The following is a 23,898-nucleotide window of genomic DNA, read 5'->3' as shown; positions in this document are numbered from 1 at the left end:
TGACCATAACTTAAAGTCAACTTGAAAACACTTAACAACAACAACAATGTTAGGCAACAGGTAGTTTTAGTTTGTGTGCATATGCACCTTCAAATCACTTGTCAACTTATGAAATGCAAACAACATTGTGAGGAAATGAAAAGTGTTTTCATCCTTTGTGGCAGATTTTCTGCCCAAGAAATTAGACAGAAACAGACCAAAGCACACCTCCCAAAAAAACTCCCAACTGTTTGCCTTGAAAGCAGGATTATTGCTTTGAGGCTACAGTCCAGAAGGCTATGGAGTCTGGATTGTGTGGCTACTGGAAAGGCATGTACAATACATTGTATAGTTCCATCTCCTGTTAGCTATCTTAGAAACACCCTAGGGCTGTTGACCGATTTAGAAGTGGTCAGCCTTGGCCTTGTGACCACCAGATAAGATTACTATTCTCCCCGCAAACCTCTCCAGACCTACCTAATAAGGCATTGTTTGTTACTCAAGTAAAGCAATAGCAGCATGGAATAGCCAAGATTCTTTCCTGCCACAAGACATTATGCTAAACAACATATCTCTCTCTCTGGTCAGAAAAGAGTTTGCTTCCCTAGTATACTTCCTGTTGCATACCATGTGGTCCCATGCAACAAAGATCCTCGAGGGTATAACATTGCATGGATGTGTTGAATCATTCTTAGAGAAGTTAGCCTTCCTCTTTCTAAGAGGTCCTGTGGGTATAAGCTCATAAAGTACCTCTCTGGTCTCATGTGTTATATAATATTACTTTCATTGGTGTGAGGTTTGTAGAAGCATATAATAAGAAAAAGTGTGGAGGCAGAGACATGCACGCTGTGATCTGACCATAATCAAGCATAGTTCCACCAAACTGTGGATGGAACTTGGATGTCCATCTAGTAAAAAATAAAACAGTAATACTAAATGACATCTATCATCAGGTGCAAATGTGCACCAGAATGATCCCTTCTAGTGCCTGTGGGCACATATGAGGACAGAGCAGTTCTCCTATTCAACAGGTTCATTAACAAAAGCTTATCTACTGCATGCAGTCTTGACATTTAGATTGTGTTGAAAGTAATTTCTTTCATATAACAAAAGGTGAAAGACAATAAAAACTGCAATGTTCTAGAAATATTTACTATCATGGAATCAGAGTTAGAAGGCACCCTAAGGGCCATCAGGTCCAACTTATTGCTCAATGCAGATTCTCCAGTTTCAGTTTCTTACCTCTTCTAGAAAGTATCTACCCACTCTTATTTCAGAGCTGAAGTAATATGGATGGTGTCATGATCATCAAAAATCTACAATTTCTATGTACCAACAATTGATATTTGGAGCTACTGGTGCAAATTTTGCCCAAATGGAATAATTTTGCAGCCACCCTCAAAAATGCAGATGGTTGAGATGTGTTTGAGATCTTCCAAAGTGCTTTGCAAAAACATTTGTTCCTGTCCTGAGGATTAGAGCCACATCCTTTGCATATAGACAGCCATGTTTCCCCAACTCCCATATTAGATTACAGCAGTGTTCTCTATACTGAATGGCACTCAAAGATTGTGAGAGGCAAGGAGTGGCTGAAAGAAGAGTTTCACAACAGGAGAAATTTGCCCTGGGGCAGTGATGGTTCTAATGTCCCTCACTGCCTTTAATGAACCGCAGTTTTAGATGGTTGTTATCATAATGTGCTACTGAAAATGGACTATGCATCTGTAGTCAATGTCAAGTGGAAGACATTGTGTATTATACGTTAAATTGCCATTTGTATAGTGACCCAAGAGAACGATATTTGAAACCTTTGCTGATAAATGAAAATTGGAACTCTCATATAGACATGGTTCAGTTTTTGCTGAGTGACTCAAATGAATATGTACCATATAAAGTTATTCTTTTTACTTTGGCTGCAAAAAAAAAGGTCAGAAAGAGAGAGCTAGATAAAATTGCCATCAACTGCCACTGAGACTCAGGGCCCTTCCACAAAGTCATATAACCCAGAATATTGAGGCCGAAAATCCTACAATATCAACTTTGAACTGGGATATCTGAGTCCATGCTGCCATATATTCCAGTTCAAAGCAGAAAATGTGGGTTTATTGACCCTCCCCACAAAATGTATCTGTGATTATCAATAATTGACATGGTTTTTGCTCTTTGTGTGAGCATGATGATGGCCTTTGCTTGGTATCTTTTGTTTCCTCTGAGGATACTATTCTGTGCATTTTTGTTATGGCCTATGGTTTGTACCATAAAACTATTTGATGGTTCAGCAGTGGAACTCTCTGCTCCAGGGTGTGCTGGAGGCTCCTTCTTTGGAAGCTTTTAAACAGAGGCTGGATGACCATCTGTCAGGAGTGATTTGAATGCAATATTCCTGCTTCTTGGCAGGGGTTGGACTGGATGGCCCATGAGGTCTCTTCCAACTATTTGATTCTATGATTATATGATTCTATGGTTCTGATGTTAGTGGGGCAGTGAATGTACTCCAGGTTCAACTTTTCACTGCCCTGTCGGAGATGTTCTTCTTCTAATATCTGCATGAACATTCACAGTCATCAATATCAGACTATGGATAAAACTAGATGCTACATTAAAGGCATAGTATCTGGGTGTCAAATCAATCTTTCTTTTGCATTAGTAAGCCTATAAGTAGTTTAGACTAGATGAGAGCCACTGTAGGTAGAGAATTTTTTTAAAAAGATCAACGAATAGAAGATGTCTGGGTGTATGGAGCAAGGAATTCAGTGTTTAGCACTTGCTAGGGGATTTTTGACATAATCCCGTCTCACATGGTGAACCAGTCCAGATGTATGTGCCTGCTTATGTATGAGTGAGAAATAGAGAAGCTTACAGATGTGTGCCATGCTTTTAACAAGGTGCCTAATTTGTTCCTGTGGTGCACGGCTCTTTTGTGATTTTGTGGATTTCATGTTGGCAACTACTATAATAACAATTATATTTATATCCCACTTTTAATTCTTAATTGAGATACAGAGCAACAAATTCCTCTGCAAATTTTATGATTGCATTTACCTTGGAGCTCTGGCTTCTTTCCAGAAAGGATTTGATAGTAGATGTGGTAGCTTCTCTCTCCTGGCTGCTGGAAAATCACTCTTGATTTTTCCAACAAGTCTGGAAACAAAAGACAAGTTACTGTGTCTCAAATGACAGGAAATCTGGGGTTTTACATGGTAACATCTGCCATTTAAGGATATAAGAAGAGCTGCACATGATCCGAACAAAGTCCTATCTTCTCCGACATCCTATTTACCACTGTGCGAACCAGATACCTATGGGAAGCCACAAGCAGCTGATGAATTCTCTAGCATGCCCCTGTTCCCATTTATGTTTCTGAACAACTAGTAACAAGATATTGAAGGTGATATCATGACTAAAAGTCACTAAGAGCCTTATCCTCCATTAATATAATCTACATGCTCATAGCCATTTTTTACTCACAGATGTCAATGTCCGCAGAAGCCAGCTTTCCTGATGGACCAAAATGAATGCGGATGAACTTGCCCTGAGATAGGATAAAAAAGGAAAGTGGTTCATATGATGAACAAATGAATAAAGACACTTACTGTCTTCAATTGGCTCTTGCAAATAAATGGCTTATAATACAAATTGGTGGAAAGGTAACTCACCTTGTAATTTATAGGCTTTCTGTGCCTCCCTTTCTTGGACCATAGATTGCCATGGTCCCATAGCAGAAAAGTTATTATAGTATTTATTTAATATTTATGTATTTCTTCCCATATAACCCAATACTTTTGCCTGTTCTCACTAGTAACAGCTCTCCACATTATCAGCTCAGAACTCTCATATCTTCTAGAGATCATACAGAGATTGATCCTGGAACCGTCAGGGTACAAAACAATGTGCTGCACCAATGAGCTATGACCAATCCCTTCAAACCTCTCAAGGATTTTTCTTTGCATTTTATTTTGTTCTTATATGGATATATTACCCCTGCACTATACATGCTACCTCTTAAGCTTTTCTCAGTGTAGAGATGTATTTAAGCAACCACCCTATGTGACCAGAAAACTTGTTCTGTGTTCCAGAGACCACAATACCATTACAGTTTCTTGTTGCTATGTACTTTCATGTTGACTCCAACCTATGGCAACTCTATTTTCATGGCAAAATTTATTCAGAGTAAGTTTGCCACTTCTTCTTAGGGGTCAGGGTACAGCACAGCTGGTAAATCACCAGCTGCAGCAATAAGATCTACCAACTGAAAGGTTGCCAGTTTGAAGCTTGGGTTGGAGTGAGCACCAAACTGTCAGTCCACCTCACTGTTTACCTAAGCAGTTTGAAAACAGCTAAAAAGCAGGGGAGGTATTTTACGATAACAAAAGAAAAAGACCAGAAAATGCGGAGACCAAAAGGAAGGAGGAAGTCCTGATAGCTCTTTGTCATAGAGGATGGAGCGACAGCACCCCTTGTGGCTGGATTAAGCGCAACCTCCAAGGCTGGATGTTGACACAACATACCTTCTTTCTGTCTGTTCTGTCCTTGTCTGCCCTAACAGCATTGAATGTTTGCCGTACTGTGATCCGCCCTGAGTCCCCTTGGGGTGGACTCAGGGCAAAATATAAATAGGGTGGAATAAATAGGGTGGAATATAAATAAAGTGTTGTTGTTGTTGTTGTTGTTGTTGTTGTTGTTGTTGAGAGAATGTGACTACTGCAAAATCACTCAGTGGTTTATGTGAATGATTGAGGATTTTAACTGTGCTCTTCTGGAGTCTTGGCCAATGCTCAACCCATTCCACTAATGTAGTCGATGTGGAAAAACAGTCAGCTCTCCACTTCCATCAAAGCATGGCCATAGAGTCACACTGGTGAACTTAGAGATTCCTAGACACTTTAATCAAATAAATAAATAATCAAACCCACAAATATAGAAAGCCAACTGTAGTTCCTGCATATGTAAATCATTTATAACATAAACATTCCTATATGCTTACCAATAGATGCATGTGTGTACTGTCTGCATAAATTCTACAGAATTTAAAATATACTTACAAACCGTGAGGAGTTGTCATTTCTCAGAGTTTTGGCATTCCCAAAAGCTTCCATAGCTGGGTTAGCCTCAATGATTTGATCTTCAAGGGTACCCTAAGAGACATGCAACCATAGAACAATTCAGATCTCATGCCTTACAGAAACACAGATTTACTCTAAAGTTTGCTATTTCAAAAAGAGGAACATAGTGCTGGGAATCCTGTATCAGCACACCCTTTCCCTGGGGTCAGTGTCAGCTACTGTCAAAACATAAAATTTCAACTTGACAAAGAGTCCAATACAGAACTTGGAAACATTACTTGGCCATGCTGGATGGAGTATTTTGTGACATATAGTGCCAAAAAAGTAATATTTCCAAGTTTTGTTTTAAAAACCGTCGATCTACATAAACAAGGAGTGCATCTACACTGTTGAATCAAAGCAGTTTGGCACCACTTTAAATGCCATGACCCAATGCTATGGAATCATGGAAGTTGCACTTTTACAAGATCTTTAACCTTCTCTGCTGGTGCGTCACCAAACGATAACTCCCAGGATTCCATAACAATGAGCCATGGCAGTTAAAGTGATATCAAACTGCATCAATCCTACAGTATAGAGAGGCTGAATGCAGAAAATTCTTGACTGCGCTACTTCCAGACTGCAGGAAAGGGAGGCTAACAGTTTTGAATGCTCACTTACACAGTAAATGTAACGTTGTCTTCCAATTTCCTTATGATGAGCATAATGTCCCTGCTAAGCATCTCATATACTTATACTAAGTCTAAACTCCGTATAAAGGTGTGTGCAGGCAGAATGAAGCAACCAAGAGCCAAAGAAGACATGGGGTTTGTTGCATAGCTTGAAGTATCACCATATTTAAACAGCAAGTGCCAGGTTAGGATTGTGGCATGACGCAAATGTGTGCGTCTTAACCTTTCGGTCCCTATAAAAGTCTCAGTCAGAATCCATGACCAATACCCTAGTATGCCTTATGTATGAAAAACCCATATTTGTAGCTTGAAGTCTCTGTAGAGTATGTGATTTACTTGCCCATGTCTACCCACATAATTAAGGTACAATTTGAGTCAGATAGATTTTGGATCTCACAGCACTGTTGCAGCACAAGGCTCCATCTCAGGCCCCATCTACACTAACCATTTAATGCAGTTCAAAGTTAGCTTCTAACTGAGATGGCTAGAAAACAAACTCCCCCCAAAAGCATGTGAAAGAAAGCTCTTAACGCTTTCGTTTGTGCCCTGTGGTTTCTGGGATCACCACCTGGGCTCAAGGCAGTTCCAGGATTTCCTATGTAATCATCAGCACAGTGAAATCACTTTCTTCAATACCAGATTGAAACTGCATTAAACAGTCACTGTGGATGGGACGTAAATTATGATCGGGCCACACAAAACAGTTGGATAGGTGTTGTTTCTGGCTAAAGAAAGGAGAGAGAGCATGCTGAAAGCTATGTTGGCAGATGACAGAATGTCAGAAAAGAAACATTGGATAGTTCTGGATAGTAATTCACATTGTTAACACAACAACAGCAACAGAAGATTTCTATGGCCCCGTCTACACTACTATATAAAATCCAGATTATCTGCTTTGAACTGGATTATATGGCAGTGTAGACTCATATAATCCAGTTCAAAGCAGATAATGTGGATTATCTGATTTGATAATCTGGATTATATGAAGTTGAAGAAGCCTTAGTTTTCTAATTGTCTCTGCTATATCATGTTTTCAGCTTTATAAGAAAAAAATCTTCTCTGTTCTACATTTCATATTTTCACAGTTAAGAAAGCATTCGCCTGCTTTCCAGATGTTGTTGGACTACAATGGCCCATAGTCTCTGGCCACTGGACATGGATGATAGAATCATAGAATCATAGAATCAAAGAGTTGACCTCATGGGCCATCCAGTCCAACCCCCTTCCAAGAAGCAGGAATGTTGCATTCAAATCACCCCTGACAGATGGCCATCCAGCCTCTGTTTAAAAGCTTCCAAAGAAGGAGCCTCCACCACACTCCGGGGCAGAGAGTTCCCCTGCTGAACGGCTCTCACAGTCAGGAAGTTCTTCCTCATATTCAGATGGAATCTCCTCTCTTGTAGTTTGAAGCCATTGTTCCGCGTCCTAGTCTCCAAGGAAGCAGAAAACAAGCTTGCTCCCTCCTCCCTGTGGCTTCCTCTCACATATTTATACATGGCTATCATATCTCCTCTCAGCCTTCTCTTCTTCAGGCTAAACATGCCCAGCTCCTTAAGCCGCTCCTCATAGGGCTTGTTCTCCAGACCCTTGATCATTTTAGCCGCCCTCCTCTGGACACATTCCAGTTTGTCAATATGATGAGAGATGTTGCCCAGCAATATCTGGAAGGGTGGCTCCAACACCACCTCAACAGAAAAAAACAACAACACTTCTTTTTGATACTTTTAAAATTGAAAAACATGGGGGATTTTAAAAGCATTAAAAGAAGGTTATGGGCACAAGAATAGAATTAGAACCATCTAAATATCTAAACATTGCATAAAATTCACCAGAGCTTTTCAAATGCAATTTATTTCTGATACCTGCTATAGGGGATGACTGCCAATTTGTGCCTACTGATAGTTATACTCTTCAGAAAGAAACATTGTATAGCTTATTATTTTTGTATTATCTTTTTGGGGGAGAAAAGACCCAAGGAACTGAAATAAAATTGGAAATGAAATAAAATTGGAACAATCTTACAAAATATCTCTAATGATGGTTTAAACCAGCGATTCCCAACCTGTGGTCTGTGGACAACCAGTGGTCCGAAAGAACTAAAATATCGTCCGCAGCCTCACCATTACTACACCATTGCAACGAGAGTGACTGGTCTTGCGAAACCCTCTTGCAGTGCCAAGGCTTACTAAATATGGTTTTCTGTGGGTGAGCAGATGGCAACTACTGGATGACATATGTTCTGTATCAGAAGCTAGAGCTGATGTGGTCTATCCAATGCAATTTTCTGAATCAGCACCCTAAATAAGTAAACCAAATCTAAAGTTGACCAAAAACTGATTTGTAACCCTTTTGGTGCTAATGTTGGAGAGTGGTCCCTGGCAGGCATGTAGCTGGGGGGGGGGGGGGGCTTGAGGGGCTTCAGCCCCCCCACCCGAAATCCTCATGGTGGTTCGCGACAAGGCCTTACTGGTGCATTATTTAAACTGTTATGTTTATTCATATCATGATCTGATCACCATACTCAATATATCCCATATGCATGGGGGTATTGGGGTAATGATACAAAAGGTTTGCTAGGGTAGACCCTCTTTCACTCAGACTCAGCCCCCCCCCCCCCGAAACTCAGCCCCCCCGAAACCCCCCTGAAAAAAACTCAGCCCCCCCCCCCCTGAATCAAAATCCTGGCTACGGGCCTGGTCCCTGGTCAAAGTGGTCCCTAGTCAAAACCAGGTTGGGAACCACTGGTTTAAACATAACTTTTGAATATAATGAGCAGTCCCTTTTTCAAAAAAAAAAAAAAAACAAAACAAAAAAAGGTTTCTCTTTGCAGAAACAAATTAACATTGTTCCCACTCATTGCATTACTTTGGAACAGTAACTTTATTAAACCTTTGTTACTGAAAGCAGATAACTTGTTACAGGAAACTTATGTTACTTGTAACTTGTTATTTCCAGGCTCCAAAGTATATGAACACTTCAAGATTTAACAAATTAAGAGAAAACAAAAATCTGTATGTTAATAGTGTTTTTGAGCAGATTTTTGTAAACGTTCTACGATTTTCCGATATTTGGACATTTTACGTTATATATTAATTAATATATACGTTTATATTTCTGGATACGTCAATGAAATTACAAAGGCTGATCCATCCAACCCTTTTGCTTGTGGAAGCTGGATGAAATTCCTGTGTGTATCAGCAACCCAACTTTTGCCAACTGATTCTATGTAACTAAATTTCTGCTTGCTGCTCAGGACTCTTCTACACAGCCCTATATCCCAGAATATCAAGGCAGAAAATCCCACAATATCTGTTTTGAACTGGGTTTTCTGAGTCCACACTGCCATATATTCCAGTTCAAAGCAGAAAATGTGTGATTTTATTCAGCTGTGTGGAAGGGGCCTCACTGGTCCATAAGGGAAGTCTGTTTTTGGCCTGCAAAACACTGAATCAGTCGCTGAAAATATATGGTCAGCTGCCCAAAGGTAAGATGTTGACAAACACTGTTTGAGTATTTAACCACATTACCTGTTCATTTAGCAAAATGTTCTTGGACCAACAACTATGTCTTTAAAATTGAAATTCCCTCTTTCTTTCTAAATACTTACCCCAGTTTTAGTGGCAGGAGCTTGCTAGAAAAGGGTGAGAAAATAGATTTATAATTCCAGAAATATAAAATCAGTCTGAAAGAAAGTGCCAAGCTGAGGACATTCCAGTTGTGTCCATAAATATATTCAAAATCATCAACAACTTCAATTTAAAAAAAACATTTAAAAATACAACAAAAATAGGTTAAATAGATTAGATCAAGAAAATGAGCAGCACCAAGAAGCAAGAATGTTAAAATCCAAAACCAGGAAGGAAACTAAATGCTGGGTAAATTTCTTTTTTTGTAACTAAAGTTCAAAAATTACCCACAAGAAATTGAGCATCTGCAAGGATATGTCAAAAAAGGAAAAGGAAAGAAAAAGGAAAAAAGGAATGCAAGATGAAGAAGAAAGAGAGTAAGAAAAGGCACAAGACCAAAAAGAATCAAAAGGGACAATAAAGATAATGGGGATGGGGAGACCACAAAAAGCAAGGCTTAAAAGAAAGAGTTACAAGATTGGAGAACTTCCCCCCTTTTTGGAAAAGAAAATGTATGGAGGTGAAGAAAATAAGCCAATGTCTTAAAAAATTAAAAGCAGTCACCACTTGGGTTTCAGCACCCATTTTATGAAACTCTTTTCCCAAAAGCAATTTTGTCAAGCCTTGCTTGTGTCAAAGAAAAGCCCATATCCAAGCACTCTGCCAAACACAAAAAGAGTCCAAAATAAAACAAAACAAAACAAAAATGAACAAAAGAAAACAGCAAAAAATGTTCAAACAAGGGCCTTACTCCTTTCTTCCCTGGAGAGTCACCCAGGGCTGCGACAATGGCAAAGTACTGAATGACCCGCTTGGTGTTTACAGTCTTACCAGCACCAGATTCTCCGCTTAGAGTAATAAAAATACATAGGTCAAGAACATGAAGCAGCTCCTATCAAAAATTATACAGGCACAAAGAGTCAGCCAGCCACTCAGAAATACGTAATAGAGTTGGGAGCAGGGGGGGAGGGGGTGATGAAACAATGTTCTTGTCTACACTCTACATAGCCCTTGGCTCTGTGTTTATTTGGGTTTGATAAGTTGTAGCGGCTTACCATTTTCATGCAGAAAGAACCCAAATTCATTACCAGGCAGTTCCAAACTGAGCAAGGAAAACATCCTGCCCTTTAACCTGGAGAATTGTTAGCCATTACTGTAGTGTCAGCCACAACAGTGTGCTAAATGTACCACAGGGAGTTCCCTGTGATCCCATCAAATAACCCAGGAAATATGTCCCTTAGAAGATAAAAAAGGTGTGGGGAATTATGCCCATGCTGGTTCAGTTGCCAAGAATTATTCAGGGCGAAAGCTGTGGACCAGATGAGTACAGTGAAAACAGTTTTGCTAAAAGATGGAATTTGACCTCTGGGGTGGGGAACCATTTAGATGCAGCCAAATTGGACAGCTAAAGTTTCTGGAAAGGCTGCAATATTGGGGCTCTTATCAGGTGAGCTTTGCATTAGAGATCGAAGTGGGAACAAGGCTGATGTCCCTGTTCACCTTTTTCCAATGCCTCTGTTTGCCATGGATAAGTCTGAATAGCCTCACAGGTGATTAACCATCTTCTAGGAAGGAAGAGAAGCCTTCCAGAAAGATCAAGGATATGCAAAGAACTTCATCATCACCTTCTATTCATATCCCCACTATCTTGAAGACTATTCCACCATCTTGAAGAGTAATGCCATTACATTATTCAGTTTGTCTAAAGTGAGCCTTTAGAGAAGTCATGTTAATTGGGAAGGGGCAGAATCTGAGAGTTGTAGTCCAAAAAGGTAACTTTTCCAATCTCTGGTAAAGAAGTTTTAGGATTCCCCATCCTACCCTGGCATATGCTAACACAAATAGATACATATTTTTAAAAAAGCATTTGTTTAAATCAAACAGAATCAACTACACTTCAAATTATTGCAGAAGCAACTGGAAGGGGGTAGGTCTTCATCTCTTTATAACAGAAGTTCCCCTCCACCCAAAAAATAGTTGAAGTGCATTCCTTCAACAGAAGCAGATCCTCAAAAGAGAGAAATTCTGGCTGAGGTCCAGCAGGATAGCTCCAGGGTCTAGACTTCTTTATCATTCAAGCTAGTATCACTCTACCATCCTTCCTTGCTTCCACAAAGCCCTCTGGCACTGGCTTGGCATTGATTTCATGCCTATAGTTAGCTGTTCTTCCATTGTAATCCCATCACACAAAGAGCCATGTTCATGGGGGGAGAGGGGGGAGAGGCTTCTGCAGGACAAGAGCCAAGCATCTCATGCCCTCAGCCTCCGCTTTACCTAATTAGGCCATGGCCAAGGCCAGAAACGTCAGGAGTTTCTGGCATCAGATTAGGCTTTATATAGCCTCCTCATTATGGCTGTTCCAGTTAGCATGTCTTCATGCTCATTCCCCACAGTTGGGCTTCAACTGACTCCATCCCAGAGACCCTTTGTTTGCCCATCTCTGTCCATTTCTCTTGTCCTGCCAGACTCACACTCTTTCTGCATCCATATTCCGCTTTTGCCAGATCTTTATCTTCTTTCTTCAAGTTGTTATTACCCATCATTGGGGGAAGGTTTTGGATTTTTTGGGCTACAACTCCTAGGCTGGTCAATGGATATAATGGCCAAGGAATTTTCAAACACTTCTCATGCTATTTCTTAATAGCACATACTATTTCCATGATCTCCAACCACTACATAGACACTGCTGTCCTGTCTCCTTGGAAATGACACATAGTTCCATGTGTCACTCTCACACTGTCATGTTTTCTCTTCAAGTTCTTGATCAGGTGACCTGCATAATGTGCTACTAATGAAGCCAAATGCAGCCACCAACAATGTCTGCTAGCTTGCCTCTACTAGGGAACTGATAAAGTTTGGCTCTCTTGTGTGCTCATGACTGCTGAATGAGAGGAGCTGTTGTCAATGCATAGTATCTGATTGTTGGAACTAGGTTAACAATTCACAACGAAGATGTGTATGATTATTCTGATTCTCTTCCAACTCTATGATTCCATATCCTGGCAAATTCGTGGATACTTCAGGAACCCAACTTTGGAAATTTAATTGGGGGGAAGGGGGTTATAGATTTTTACCACAGCTGATACAGATAGGAAGTAGAAATATACAAAAGTATGAGCAATTTAACCACACGCTGATTTTCTGTCCCACATTTTTGTTGGCAGTGGAATCCTGGGATGGCTTTAGCAGCTGTTAGTTGATATATAAGAGCCAGATAATATGTCCTCTGTGTGTGTGTGTGTACATGCACACTTCAGGAATAAAATTGAAAAGTGGGAGAGGGCATAAACAGACACCACTGACCAATAAATATTCTGCAGTATGATCAAGTAATTTCTTTCCTTTCTCAAAAGAATGATATGATAAATTCTTTCTGCTTAATATTGTTGTTGCGTGTAATCAAGACTGCCTTGAGCACAAGAATTTAACTCAAATACAGAGGCAAAAGACATGAAATAATGGCATAAATTAAGTACTTACGTGATGAGCATAGACTGATTCTCCCGATCTGAAAAATAAGGACCAACCATGAGCCTGAAATCCTTAGCATATACATTCGGATTATACTCAAACTAGCAACCTAGTTTTTGTCTCAGAGATTCCTACTGAGAAATGAAATTAACATTGCAATTTGCTCACTTAATTGACTGCAGTTCGTTTATTTTTGGCCACATTCTGGTAGCCTCATAAGCTAATGAAACTAATTGTAGAAAGCACACTTCCTGAAGCTAAGCAGGTCTAGCTGTGATGAGTGCCTAGATGAGAGACTTTGGAATAGTTTGTTATAATTACACCATAGAAGAAAGAAACAAAAAAGTAATCAAATCTCTGCTCCTGATTCTAATTCACTCATTCCAAGATCTTAGGCTATGTGTTACGTGAATGCTGGCCATGCTTAGCTGAGATTTACACACACACACACACACACACAAACAGGGTCTCTGACTATGAAGGTCAGGATCCCAATTCACACAAACACAAGTTCACTGAACAAACACATACACACTCTAAAGAAATATAGGTCTATCAAATGTAGAGATCCACCTTGAACCATTTGATATAATCATATTTTATGTATTTTTCATGGAGAAACCCATTAAAATATGCACAACACATCTATTTCTGCATTTTAGGGCAGGGTGCAATCCTGCTTCTTCTGAATATTTGGCTAGGGAGTTAGCAAACAATTGAACACATACATAGCCTAGTCTTTTGAGCAGTGTGACATTAGATGTAGCAATGACTGAAAATTGTAGCTAATTCTATGGCTAGCAGGGCACATTTTTCTCATCAGAAAATCACTGTTAAGACGTTTCTACATGTACATGCTTCATATCATTTAAACAAAGTGTGTGTGAGAGAAATTAATATGAATGCTATATCTGCTTTGCTTTTGGGCAGAGCTTGGATAACTAATTTGAATTAATATAATTTCATGCTGGAGCCGACCATAACCGAGCAGTGGCAGGATGAAAGTATGTGACTATGGTAATTCTTGTTTAAAGCCATTTTTCAAATTGTACCTCTGGGAAGAACTCTTTTTTTCCATGAAGAAGGTTGGCAAGAGAAGATCTCATTTTGGTATAGATACAGAGCATCTGAATATGGAATTCATGTGTTGGTATGAGTTCAAAGTAAATAATTTTAGTAACATTTTTAGTTGTTTTGATTCCTGATTTAGTGTGTAAGGGAGATGTGAGCTTTCATTGCATCTTTATAATTATTTCATGAGTATAGATATGATACTTACTGCGCAACATGTCATTGTAGGCATTATCGGCAATGGAGTAGATGTGAGGTGGGACCTCAGATCTCCGCTTGCCCTTATAGGCAGCGACAACAGGAGGAGTATAAACTGGAAGCCATTTATATGGGTTTATGGTGACACAGAACAAGCCCGAATAGGTCTGAGGGGAAACAAAAGGCATAATTATAATGCTGGTAATCAGGGAAGGCACTGGAGGTAGGCATGTTTGGGTACCTGCTAAGGCCCCTACTCTGTTAGGAACCCACGGTCATTCCTTGGATCTCTGATCCAGCTTATCATCCTTCCTTGCTTTCAAATCTTACTTTCACCTGTGTCCTCTAAGAAAGGGAGCAGTGACAAAAGTGAAGAGATGCAACACATCCTCCACGTGACTTTCTGTCTCCCATTGCTTGGGTGGTGTCCAAAGATATATCACTGACTCCAGTGAGGAGAAGGTGGGACTACAAGGAGGGGATCCAATGAGGGCACCTGGGCCTAGAGTTCCCAAAAAGCTGGAGCCCATGCTGACGGTCATAGAAACACCACCATTTCCTGCCATTAGTGATAATACACCATTCAGTAAAGTCAAAATATCCACCTTTACGGCTCATGTACAATTATTATTCAGGAATATAATACATATGCCTACCTATCCTGAATTTAAAGGTGTAGTTGCAATCAAGGGTAATTAAAATGGATTTTGCATGTGTAGATGACTTGTCCCACTTTCTAAGTAGAAGTCTAATCAAAGTTCTCAAGCAGCCAATCGCATTCACAAAAATGCCAACTGTACCATGGAAGTTAAAGATGAAGATTTTAACATGTCAAACTTGCTATTTGGGCTAATGTAAAATATATAAGAAGTAATGCTGCGCATGAAAATAAATTTCATGTGGCTGGTGCAGTCAAATTCAGATATACACCATAGTCAATTCAAGAGCATTATTTTACTTACATAGATCATCCATTTGGCATAACGCCGTTTCAGGTTATGCAGCACTGAAGCCTCATTGAGGTGAGTTAACATGGCCATGTCCTCAATCATATCAAATTTGGGAGGATTCATTTGTTGAACGTCATCCTCTTTAACAACAAGGCTCTGCAGGGGATAAAAAGAAGAAAAGCTTTTCCTGAAAAGATTCTTCGAAATACTGCAAGGCATAGATGAACTTGAATTTTCACTTTGTGGGGGTCCTGGAAGAAACCCAATTATTTATTTATACAGGGTACTGTATTTGGTAGGAGCCCTTGGTGGTGCAGTGGGTTAAATCCTTGTGCCGGCAAAACAATGTCTGAATTTTGACATAGGACAGGCTTCGGACTGAATCGTCGATCACTAAATCAGATCTGGATTTGATGATACAACGAATAATAATAATGTTTTAATGTATTTTAATTCAATGTTTTATCACTTGCATAATGTTGTTATATTGTATTTTATATGTTGTCAGCATCAAATTGCTGCCATTGTAAGCCACCCTAAGTCCCCCTTAGGGGGTTGAGAAGGCGGGGTAGAAATGTTGGAAATAAATAAACAAACAAACAAATAAATAAATAAAGACTGACAGGTCTTAGGTTCAAATCCGGGGAGAGCACGTATGAGCTCCCTCTGCCAGCTCCAGCTTCCCATGTGGGGACATGAGAGAAGCCTCCCACAAGGATGGCAAAACATCAAATATCTAGGTGTCCCCTGGGCAGCATCCTTGAAGACGGCCAATTCTCTCACACAAGAAGTGACTTGCAGTTTCTCAAGTCGTTCCTGACACAGAAAAAAAACTGTATTTGGTAACAAATGTGAGAAGCATACTCTCACAAGGACAAGTAAAACTGGTGTGCAATGTGAAGAATGTCTGACCACCCAGAAAGAAACACATTCATCCTCCATAGCAGTTGAAAGTAAATAGTCTCTACAATGGACAGTGATTCGTCTGAGCAACTCTGACTACCATAGCTGCTAATTGGTGTGAATATAGATGTGTGTGTTTGTGGGTATACTCATACACAGGCCAGACCAACTGAGAATGACTACTTCATGTATCTGATGATGTGGGATGTGGCTACCAAAATGTATGCCAAAATAAATCTGCTAATGCTTAAAATACAGCAAAAAATCTACCTATCAAGTCGTCCCCCCCTTTCCCGGGCCCCATATAAATTTTGGCATTTTATTGCACTGCTTTTATTATCCCCATACCTACAACCTCAAAAAGATTCAGGTTAATATCTTTTAGCAAACTTAGCAATTGAAAGTTGAAAGTGGAAAAACACAAATAAAAAACAGCTCTTCTTTTTTACCTGAGAAAACAGCTCTCTAGGAATCCGTAGGTCCTCCAGGGTGACACTATGGTCAATTTCTGCCAGAAGTTGGCCAGAATTATACTGGAGGACCTACAGATTCCTAGAGAGAACTGTTAATCAAATCCACAAAAGTTAAACCTGCAAATGAGGAGGGCTAACTATACATAAAATAAATGGCAAATATAGCACTTTAGTAACATAGGTACTCTATCTAATAAAGTTTGCCAAAATAGGCAAAACTATGAAAATAGTTTGATCATGCCATATTCCTTGAAAGGTGCACAAATGTCTTCCTGACATTTTACAAAAAAAGGGACTGGTGATCACTGATCCACAATATGTTTTATACAAAGAATTCTAATGGGAATCCTTCCAAGTCTCTAATCCCAGAATTTCAGTTCCACCATTCCCTAAAATGTATTCCCTTTATGGCATTAGCCATGTTCAAACTGAAGGCTAGACTGGAAATATATTAAGCCAGACTGTGGAACTCGGTGCTTTATTGGGTGATAAGTAGCAGCCCACTCCCAGATAAGTTTATGTGGAAGTAAATCCCATTGACTTTCAGGAGTGGAGCCTTAGGGATTTAAGGCCTTAGCAAAGCCTTTTCGTGACTCCTGTAATTAAACTGCAATTGCTCCTATGGTGTAATGTGGCTGCTGCCGTCATGGGTTTGTGCAGATAAATATAACCTAAACAAAACAATATGCCACAGGGTTTTAATCAGAAAGGTTTTAGGTTATTTAGACAAGCAGCTGAAGTGTACAATTCATTACTTATAATAACTGGATTTAGATTGATCCCATAAACCCAACCCAAGAATGGAATAACTATCATATTACACATCTGTGCCCTATTTGAATGAACTGTATTTAACAAATGCTCTCATATTAAAAAAAACAGGCTTGCCTATAAAATCTGGAACCTCAAAGAAACTGGGTTATAGCCCATCATAGGATTGAAGGGATATTAGATATATAGATTGATTGACAGAAGTGTGCTGAGAGTGTTACAGGTTCCAAAGATCGAATACAGTATTATTTGTGTATGCCTTATCTATTTATTAGCTTTAAAATATATGCATTTTAATCTATACACCGCTTTTATGGCCTGGATGGTTAACGGTGATATTAGAAACCATAACACACTAGAGACAAGGGCTATAACCCAATAGTAAAGTATATGCTTTGCATACCAAAGGTTTTTTGTTTAATCCCAGGCATCTCCCTGTAGGACTAGGAAAGATCCTTGTCTGCAATCCTAGATAAATGCTGCCAGTCAGCAATCAGTTCAGAATGCAAGAGATCTATGGTTTATCCCAGTATATGGCAGATTCCCAAGACAAAAATATATATTCCTGGTTATAAAATAACTAAAATTCCTAGAAAACATGCATCCAAGTTGAGGGTGGGAATCATGAAGGTCTCTAAAAGTTGGTGGACTGAAACTCTCCAGTCTCTTTCTGCACCATTGTCTATATAGGCTAAGGCTAATCCCTGGTCTAAGGTATAATCCAATTCATACTACTAACTAGAGCAGTGGTTCCCAACCTGTAGTCCATGGACCACCAGTGGTATGCAAGAACTAAAATATGGTTCGTGGCATCCTCGTTACTACACCGTTACAAAGAGAGCAACTGGTCTCCTGAAACCTAGAAAACATGTATATAGTGCCAAGGCTTATTAAATATGGTTTTCTGTGGGTGAGCAGTTGGCGACTACTGGATGGCATATATTCTGTATCAGAAACTAGAGATGATATGGTCTATCCAATGCAATTTTCTGAGTCAGCATGCCCAAATAACCAGACCAAATCTAAAGTTGACCAAAAACTGATTCGTAACCCTTTTGGTACTAATTTTGGAGAGTGGTCCCTGGTCAAGTGGTCCCTGGTCAAAAAAAGGTTGGGAACCGCTGGATTAAACCGTTCTTGCAGAAGTACTGCTGACCAAAAGGTTATTGGTTTGAATCTGGGGAGCAGGGTGAGCTCCCATCTGTCAGCTCCAGCTTCTCATGCGGGGACATGAGAGAAGCCTTCCACAGAATGGTAAAACATCCAGGCGTCCCCTGAGAAATGTCCTTGCAAACGGTCAATTCTCTCACAACAGAAGTGACTTGCAGCAATCGATTACATGAGTCTGGTATCATTGGGAGTTTACTGTTGTTATGTACCCTTGTTTCCAACTTACTACTACTCATCATGATGTTTTCTTGGCACGATTTGGCCAGAAGGGATTTGCTTTTGCCTTCCTCCAAAGCTGTTGCTTTTGCTATTGTTGTATATATAGCAGAGTTTCTGTGTTCATATTTCATGATAAATGCCATGATTCAATGCATTCTTTTCAACTTGCTTCTTCTTCTATGTGATTACATGCAAACGGGTCATTTCTACTTCCTTCCAGTCATGTTTATTATTTGAAAAATCATTTACCTTTTTATCTTTGGTTTCCACAGTGACTTTGCCACCAGAGGATTCTTTGATTTCAATTTCAATATAGGCTTCCTTTTCATCTGGGATCCAGGCCCTCTTCTTTCCTGTATGATTCCCAAAAGATATAACAGAACACTTAGGAGGAAAGTGAAATATAGTTGGGAGGTTTTAATCATTCTCAGTAATTTTTCATATATTACAAGATTTAACAGTATTTGACAAAACATGCTGTATATTGCATGCGTCCTTATTTGTTTCAGGATTTCGGTGGACTTTTTGTAATGATGGTACAGACTTTTATTAATTTTTAAAATACATTTTAGACTGTTATAAACAAGTGATGTCTCAAGAGCTACAGCTAATTGAGTTGGGCAAAACATAAGCAACTTTAAGTGAACTTTCTGAATTCAAATCTACAAAACTTTGAATAATTTTTTCTGCTTCATATTTTTATAACTGAAATTCATAAATAAAAAAACATTTTGGATAAAGGAAAAGCAAGTTTTAAAGTAATGTTTTGTCTTAAAATGTATCCAGAACTCAAGATTTCATTTTGTAGCAATAGTCTTAACAATCAGATTTAAGTAATAATATTTCAAATTAAACTTCATACCCATTTTTGATAGTTTGATCATATTTTTATTTTTTCCATCTCTAAAGCACATTTGCAATTGTTTGAATCCACATCAATAGCCCAATATCCAGAAAATAGTAGAATTCACATTGACTGTTCTTATGAATTTATCAAGTCTGATAAAATTCCATTGACTTTAGTGGGATTTAAGTAGATTTTAAATATTTCTAGGACTGAAGAAGATGACTAGGGATTTCTTGACTGTCCATTGCATTGTTCCTTGAATGAAACCAGAATTGTTACATTTATAGACGAAGCTTCCAGAGATGTCAAGATAGAGCATGCTTTCCTAGAATCTGCTCATCAACATGTTTCTGCATTGTGTCCTCAAGAGTCAGCGTCAGGTGGAAAATGTATTTTAGGAGAAACAAAAGCATTATCTTCTCGCATTCCTTGTGCATTAGCCTAGAGGTATTTGTTCTGAAACGGAGCGGATCACTCTTGTAAGCTGTGGTAATGGCAGTGGCATGACCCACGTGTAACACGATAATGGCAAGGGTGGAAAGGTACTTGTAAAGAATGTAGGATCAATTCCCATAGTAAACCTTGATTATCCCTAGTATGGCAGAAGGATGAGAGGCAGCTTCCTGAACCAGCATTCTCCATGTGTTTTTAGAAAGCATCAGGTATTTCTATTTCATATCACTACTTCCAGTAACTTTTTTTTACCTGCCCAGTTTACACATTGCTGTGATAGTATAGCTGTGCCATGGTATGACCACAATTCATATCGACATCTGTCTCTGCAAACCTATCAGACAAAAGGCAATTCTAACCCTGCCTGGAAGGTCCCACAGATGAAGTTACTCCTACCCCTCCTAAGTATAGTTATAACTGTCCTGGTTATAAGATACAGGTAAGCAAGCCTACCATGGGACCTTGATATAATATGAAATCAAGCCAACAATCTCACCAACTGGACTTAAAAGGGAAGAGTGTGTCCAGAGGAGGCCGACTAAAAGAATCAAGGGTCTGGAGAACAAGCCCTATGAGGAGCAACTTAAAGAGTTGGCCATGTTTAGCCTGCAGAAGAGAAGGCTGAGAGGAGGCATGATGGCTATGTGTAAAATATATGAGGAGAAGTCATAGGGAGGAAGGAGCACGCTTGTTTTCTGCTGCCCTGGAGACTAGGATGTGGAACAATGGTTTCAAACTACAGGAAAGAAGATTCCACCTAAACATTAGGAAGAACTTCTTAACTGTGAGAGCTGTTCAGCAGTGGAACTCTCTGCCCTGGACTGTGATGGAGGCTTTTAAGCAGAGGCTGGATGGCCATCTGTCAGGAGTGCTTTGAATGCAATTTTCCTGCTTCTTAGCAAGGGGTTGGACTGGATGGCCCACGAGGTCTCTTCCAACTCTAGGATTCTATGATTCTATGACTGAGGCAGGCAACAATAACTTTCTTGTCTTTACCATTAATGATGGGAGGGAATTATAATTTAACTAGGCTAAGTTTTCAGTAGACAAAGCAGCTTCATGTCATAGAGTTTCTATGCAAAAAGACAGGAACTTCAATCCTTGTTAGTCTCAATTAATTACAATTAATTAAAATGGATTTGCTCCCCTAAAACACAGGGATTACATAGAATTATACGTTTTTGTATGTTCTCACAAAACATAGGAAAACATTATCAGGCTATGTATTCCCTAGACAGACCCAAACTACTAAGAAAGCATGTTTAGAACTTTTTTCCTAACAGCAAACATTGCCTCACCGTCAAAGGGCATAGTGTGATATTTCATCAGCTCCTCATAACTTTTGCGGAGGTACTCAGCAGCCTCCCCAAACTCCGCCATGTCCATCATATGACCAGCAGACATCTTGCCTATGGGATGGAGAAATCCCGGGTGACAGCAAAGAGTTAAGATGAACACTCTAGACCCTTGAGAAGAAGGAAAGAGAACATAATAAAAACATTGCTCCGCCACTTTGCCATCAGAATCAACCTGAAGGCACATGACAACAGAAATTATACGACATAAATTCAGACGTCACAAGGAAATGCTCTTCATTCTCTTTCTGTCCTGTAAAAGTTTCCCTGTCACCCTGACAGATAAGCAACATATTTTATAGAGCATAAAAGACAATTAAGCAACATAGAGAGTAAAATACAATTATGTGATGTAAACCTATGCATGCCCCAGATACGTTGAGAAACACCTATATTCAAAATCATCATAATAAACCTAACATTTTTTCCAATTTAATCCTGCAATATAGAGAGAAAGTGGTTTACCCTGCAAAGTCCTCTTTTTAAATAATAAATTAATAAATAACTTTATTTTTGTATCCTGCCATGATCTCCTCAAAGAAACTCAGGGCAGCTTACATGGGGACAAGCCCAGTCAAACATAGTTGAAATATAACACAGTACATTTTATAAAACAACATCATAAAACAATCATAATTTCCTTTTAATTATTTTAAAATGGAATTCATCTGTGCATTTGAGAGAGAGAATATTTATAAAGTGGGAGAATATATGTTTTCTTCATGCTTTCTGCAGGAATTGTTTAAGAATTATAAGGAGCAGCTTGCTGATTAGACCAAATTTCAAGAATAACACTTTGCAAGAATCCCAGACAAGGTGGCTATGTTAATCTGTTCAATATAAAAAGTGAAGGGAAAAGTTTTACTAACATCTAGCCACTTCATTTCAGTATTGTCTGCAGAAATAACTAAACACTACACCAGGCATAGGGAAACTTTGGCTCTCCAGGTGTTTTGGACTTCAACTCCCACAATTCCTGGCCTCAGGCCCCTTCCTTTCCCCCCTCAGCCGCTTATGCGGCTGAGGGGGGAATGGAAAGGGCCTGAGGCCAGGAATTGTGAGAGTTGAAGTCCAAAACACCTGGAGGGCCAAAGTTTGCCCATGCCTGCACAAGATGGTCAATTTGAAACTGACTAGTGGTCTACGAATGAGCTAGGATCTTTATCTTCTGCCCATTCTGCTTCAGGAGACCTTTTGCCCATCTCAGAAAGTCCTAGTGCTTCAGTTCTAAATTAGCAGCTGTAGACTTTTCCTGTATTAACAACCAAATGCTCTTTGTGTGGTTTCAAACATAAGTGCATCCATTAATTTTGCACCCCCTCCCCAAACACAAACTCCAAGAGCCTAAGATCACAAGTTTCCAGAATTAAACTTACTCAAAAAAGAGATTAGTACAGATTTTAAAAACAAAACTCTTGAAACACAACTCTTTATTTACTGCTGCAGCTGAAGTTCTGAGAAACATATAGCATCACAGACCAACTGCATTCAGAATCCATACACATCAACACAACATCAATAACAGATGCAGTTGCTGGTGGCTTTCCTCAATCCACCATCCATTAACATGTCCCTAGGGGTTAGTATTCCAGCTCAGACTTCCCATCCCATTTCCTTTGTTTCTTTTTTTTTTTAAGTATATGCTAAGAGAATTAGGGTAATAGCGGAGGACAAACGTGCAAAACAAAAGGCATGCTCTTTGCTACCAACCTTAGCTACGGGGCTGAGTGACTGTGTGTGTGTGTGTACCGTGAAGCCCCCTTTTATTGTATCTGTCAAGGTCAGAGTAGGGAGAGATATGTCAGAAATTCCCATGTGTCATATCCACACAGCTCCATTGGTTCTGCTGTCCTACTGCCCATTAGAGACACAAAAGGCAAAGTTTTATCTCTCTGCAGATGCAAGCTGGTTATTTTTACTCTTGTATTGTCAGGCAATTACAAAACCAGAGAGAGGGACTCCAGATCGGAGATACTGTACAAACCCTCTTAAGAGTCATCCTGTTTCAGAAGAAGAGCACAACAAAGTGTAGTCAAACAATCTGTTTATTCAATTCTTCCTTTTGTCATTGTTTCAAATTTTTGTCATCAACATTTTCAGTTAGCTGCTGTTTATCAACCTTAGTCAATTCTGTGTCCAGTGCCACCGAGTATCTCAAAACTAGCTCCTAACAATATTAGTGATTGTAGAACTCGTGGCAATTTCTACAAGTGTGTTTGGAATCAAAGTTTCTTAATTTAAGAGAATCTGATTTTTTAAAATCTAAGAAATCAGATGTTGGATGAAGTGAAAGTGATAGAAAGAAGATCCAGTGCCACTTCTATGTTATGACTAGGATATTAAGATCGTCTGGGGAGGCCCTGCTCTCGGTCCTGCTTGCGTCACAGGCGCGTCTGGCGGGGACGAGAGACAGGGCCTTCTCAGTGGTGGCCCCTCGGCTATGGAATGCCTTACCAGTAGACATCAGACAGGCACCTTCGTTGCTGGCGTTTCGGAGAAAGGTCAAGACTTGGCTTTATGAACAAGCGTTTGGCTAAACAGTGCAACCGAACATAGGAAGACGGTAAAATGGAACATAGGAATGGCACAAGGATTATGAGAACGGATCTGATTTCACTGAGGCGCTATGTTTTGACTTGTTAATTGTTGTTGATTTTGTTGTTGTATATGTTGCGTTT

At 39.5% G+C, this 23,898-nt stretch overlaps 1 protein-coding gene across 1 annotated transcript in view; it reads right to left on the bottom strand.

Moving 5' to 3' along the window:
* The window catches only part of MYH7B (myosin heavy chain 7B), a 55,542-nt gene extending 32,542 nt beyond the window's left edge, over positions 1–23,000 (bottom strand). Inside the window, exons 1-11 of the mRNA XM_060772364.2 lie at positions 22,931–23,000; positions 21,164–21,331; positions 18,815–18,918; positions 15,042–15,185; positions 14,090–14,246; positions 12,820–12,847; positions 10,091–10,187; positions 9,321–9,344; positions 5,022–5,114; positions 3,448–3,511; positions 3,022–3,120 (exon numbers count right to left, since the gene is read on the bottom strand). Coding sequence (XP_060628347.2) covers positions 3,022–3,120; positions 3,448–3,511; positions 5,022–5,114; positions 9,321–9,344; positions 10,091–10,187; positions 12,820–12,847; positions 14,090–14,246; positions 15,042–15,185; positions 18,815–18,918; positions 21,164–21,269 — 916 coding nt within the window. The 5' untranslated portion in view covers positions 21,270–21,331; positions 22,931–23,000. The remainder of the gene's footprint in view (positions 1–3,021; positions 3,121–3,447; positions 3,512–5,021; positions 5,115–9,320; positions 9,345–10,090; positions 10,188–12,819; positions 12,848–14,089; positions 14,247–15,041; positions 15,186–18,814; positions 18,919–21,163; positions 21,332–22,930) is intronic.
* Between the last annotated feature and the right edge of the window lie 898 nt (positions 23,001–23,898).

Source organism: Anolis sagrei, chromosome 4 (genome assembly GCF_037176765.1).
Source record: "Anolis sagrei isolate rAnoSag1 chromosome 4, rAnoSag1.mat, whole genome shotgun sequence".
Lineage (NCBI taxonomy): Eukaryota > Metazoa > Chordata > Lepidosauria > Squamata > Dactyloidae > Anolis > Anolis sagrei.
The sequence above is the reverse complement of the archived record's forward strand: the minus strand, read 5'-3'. Positions and strand labels throughout refer to the sequence as shown.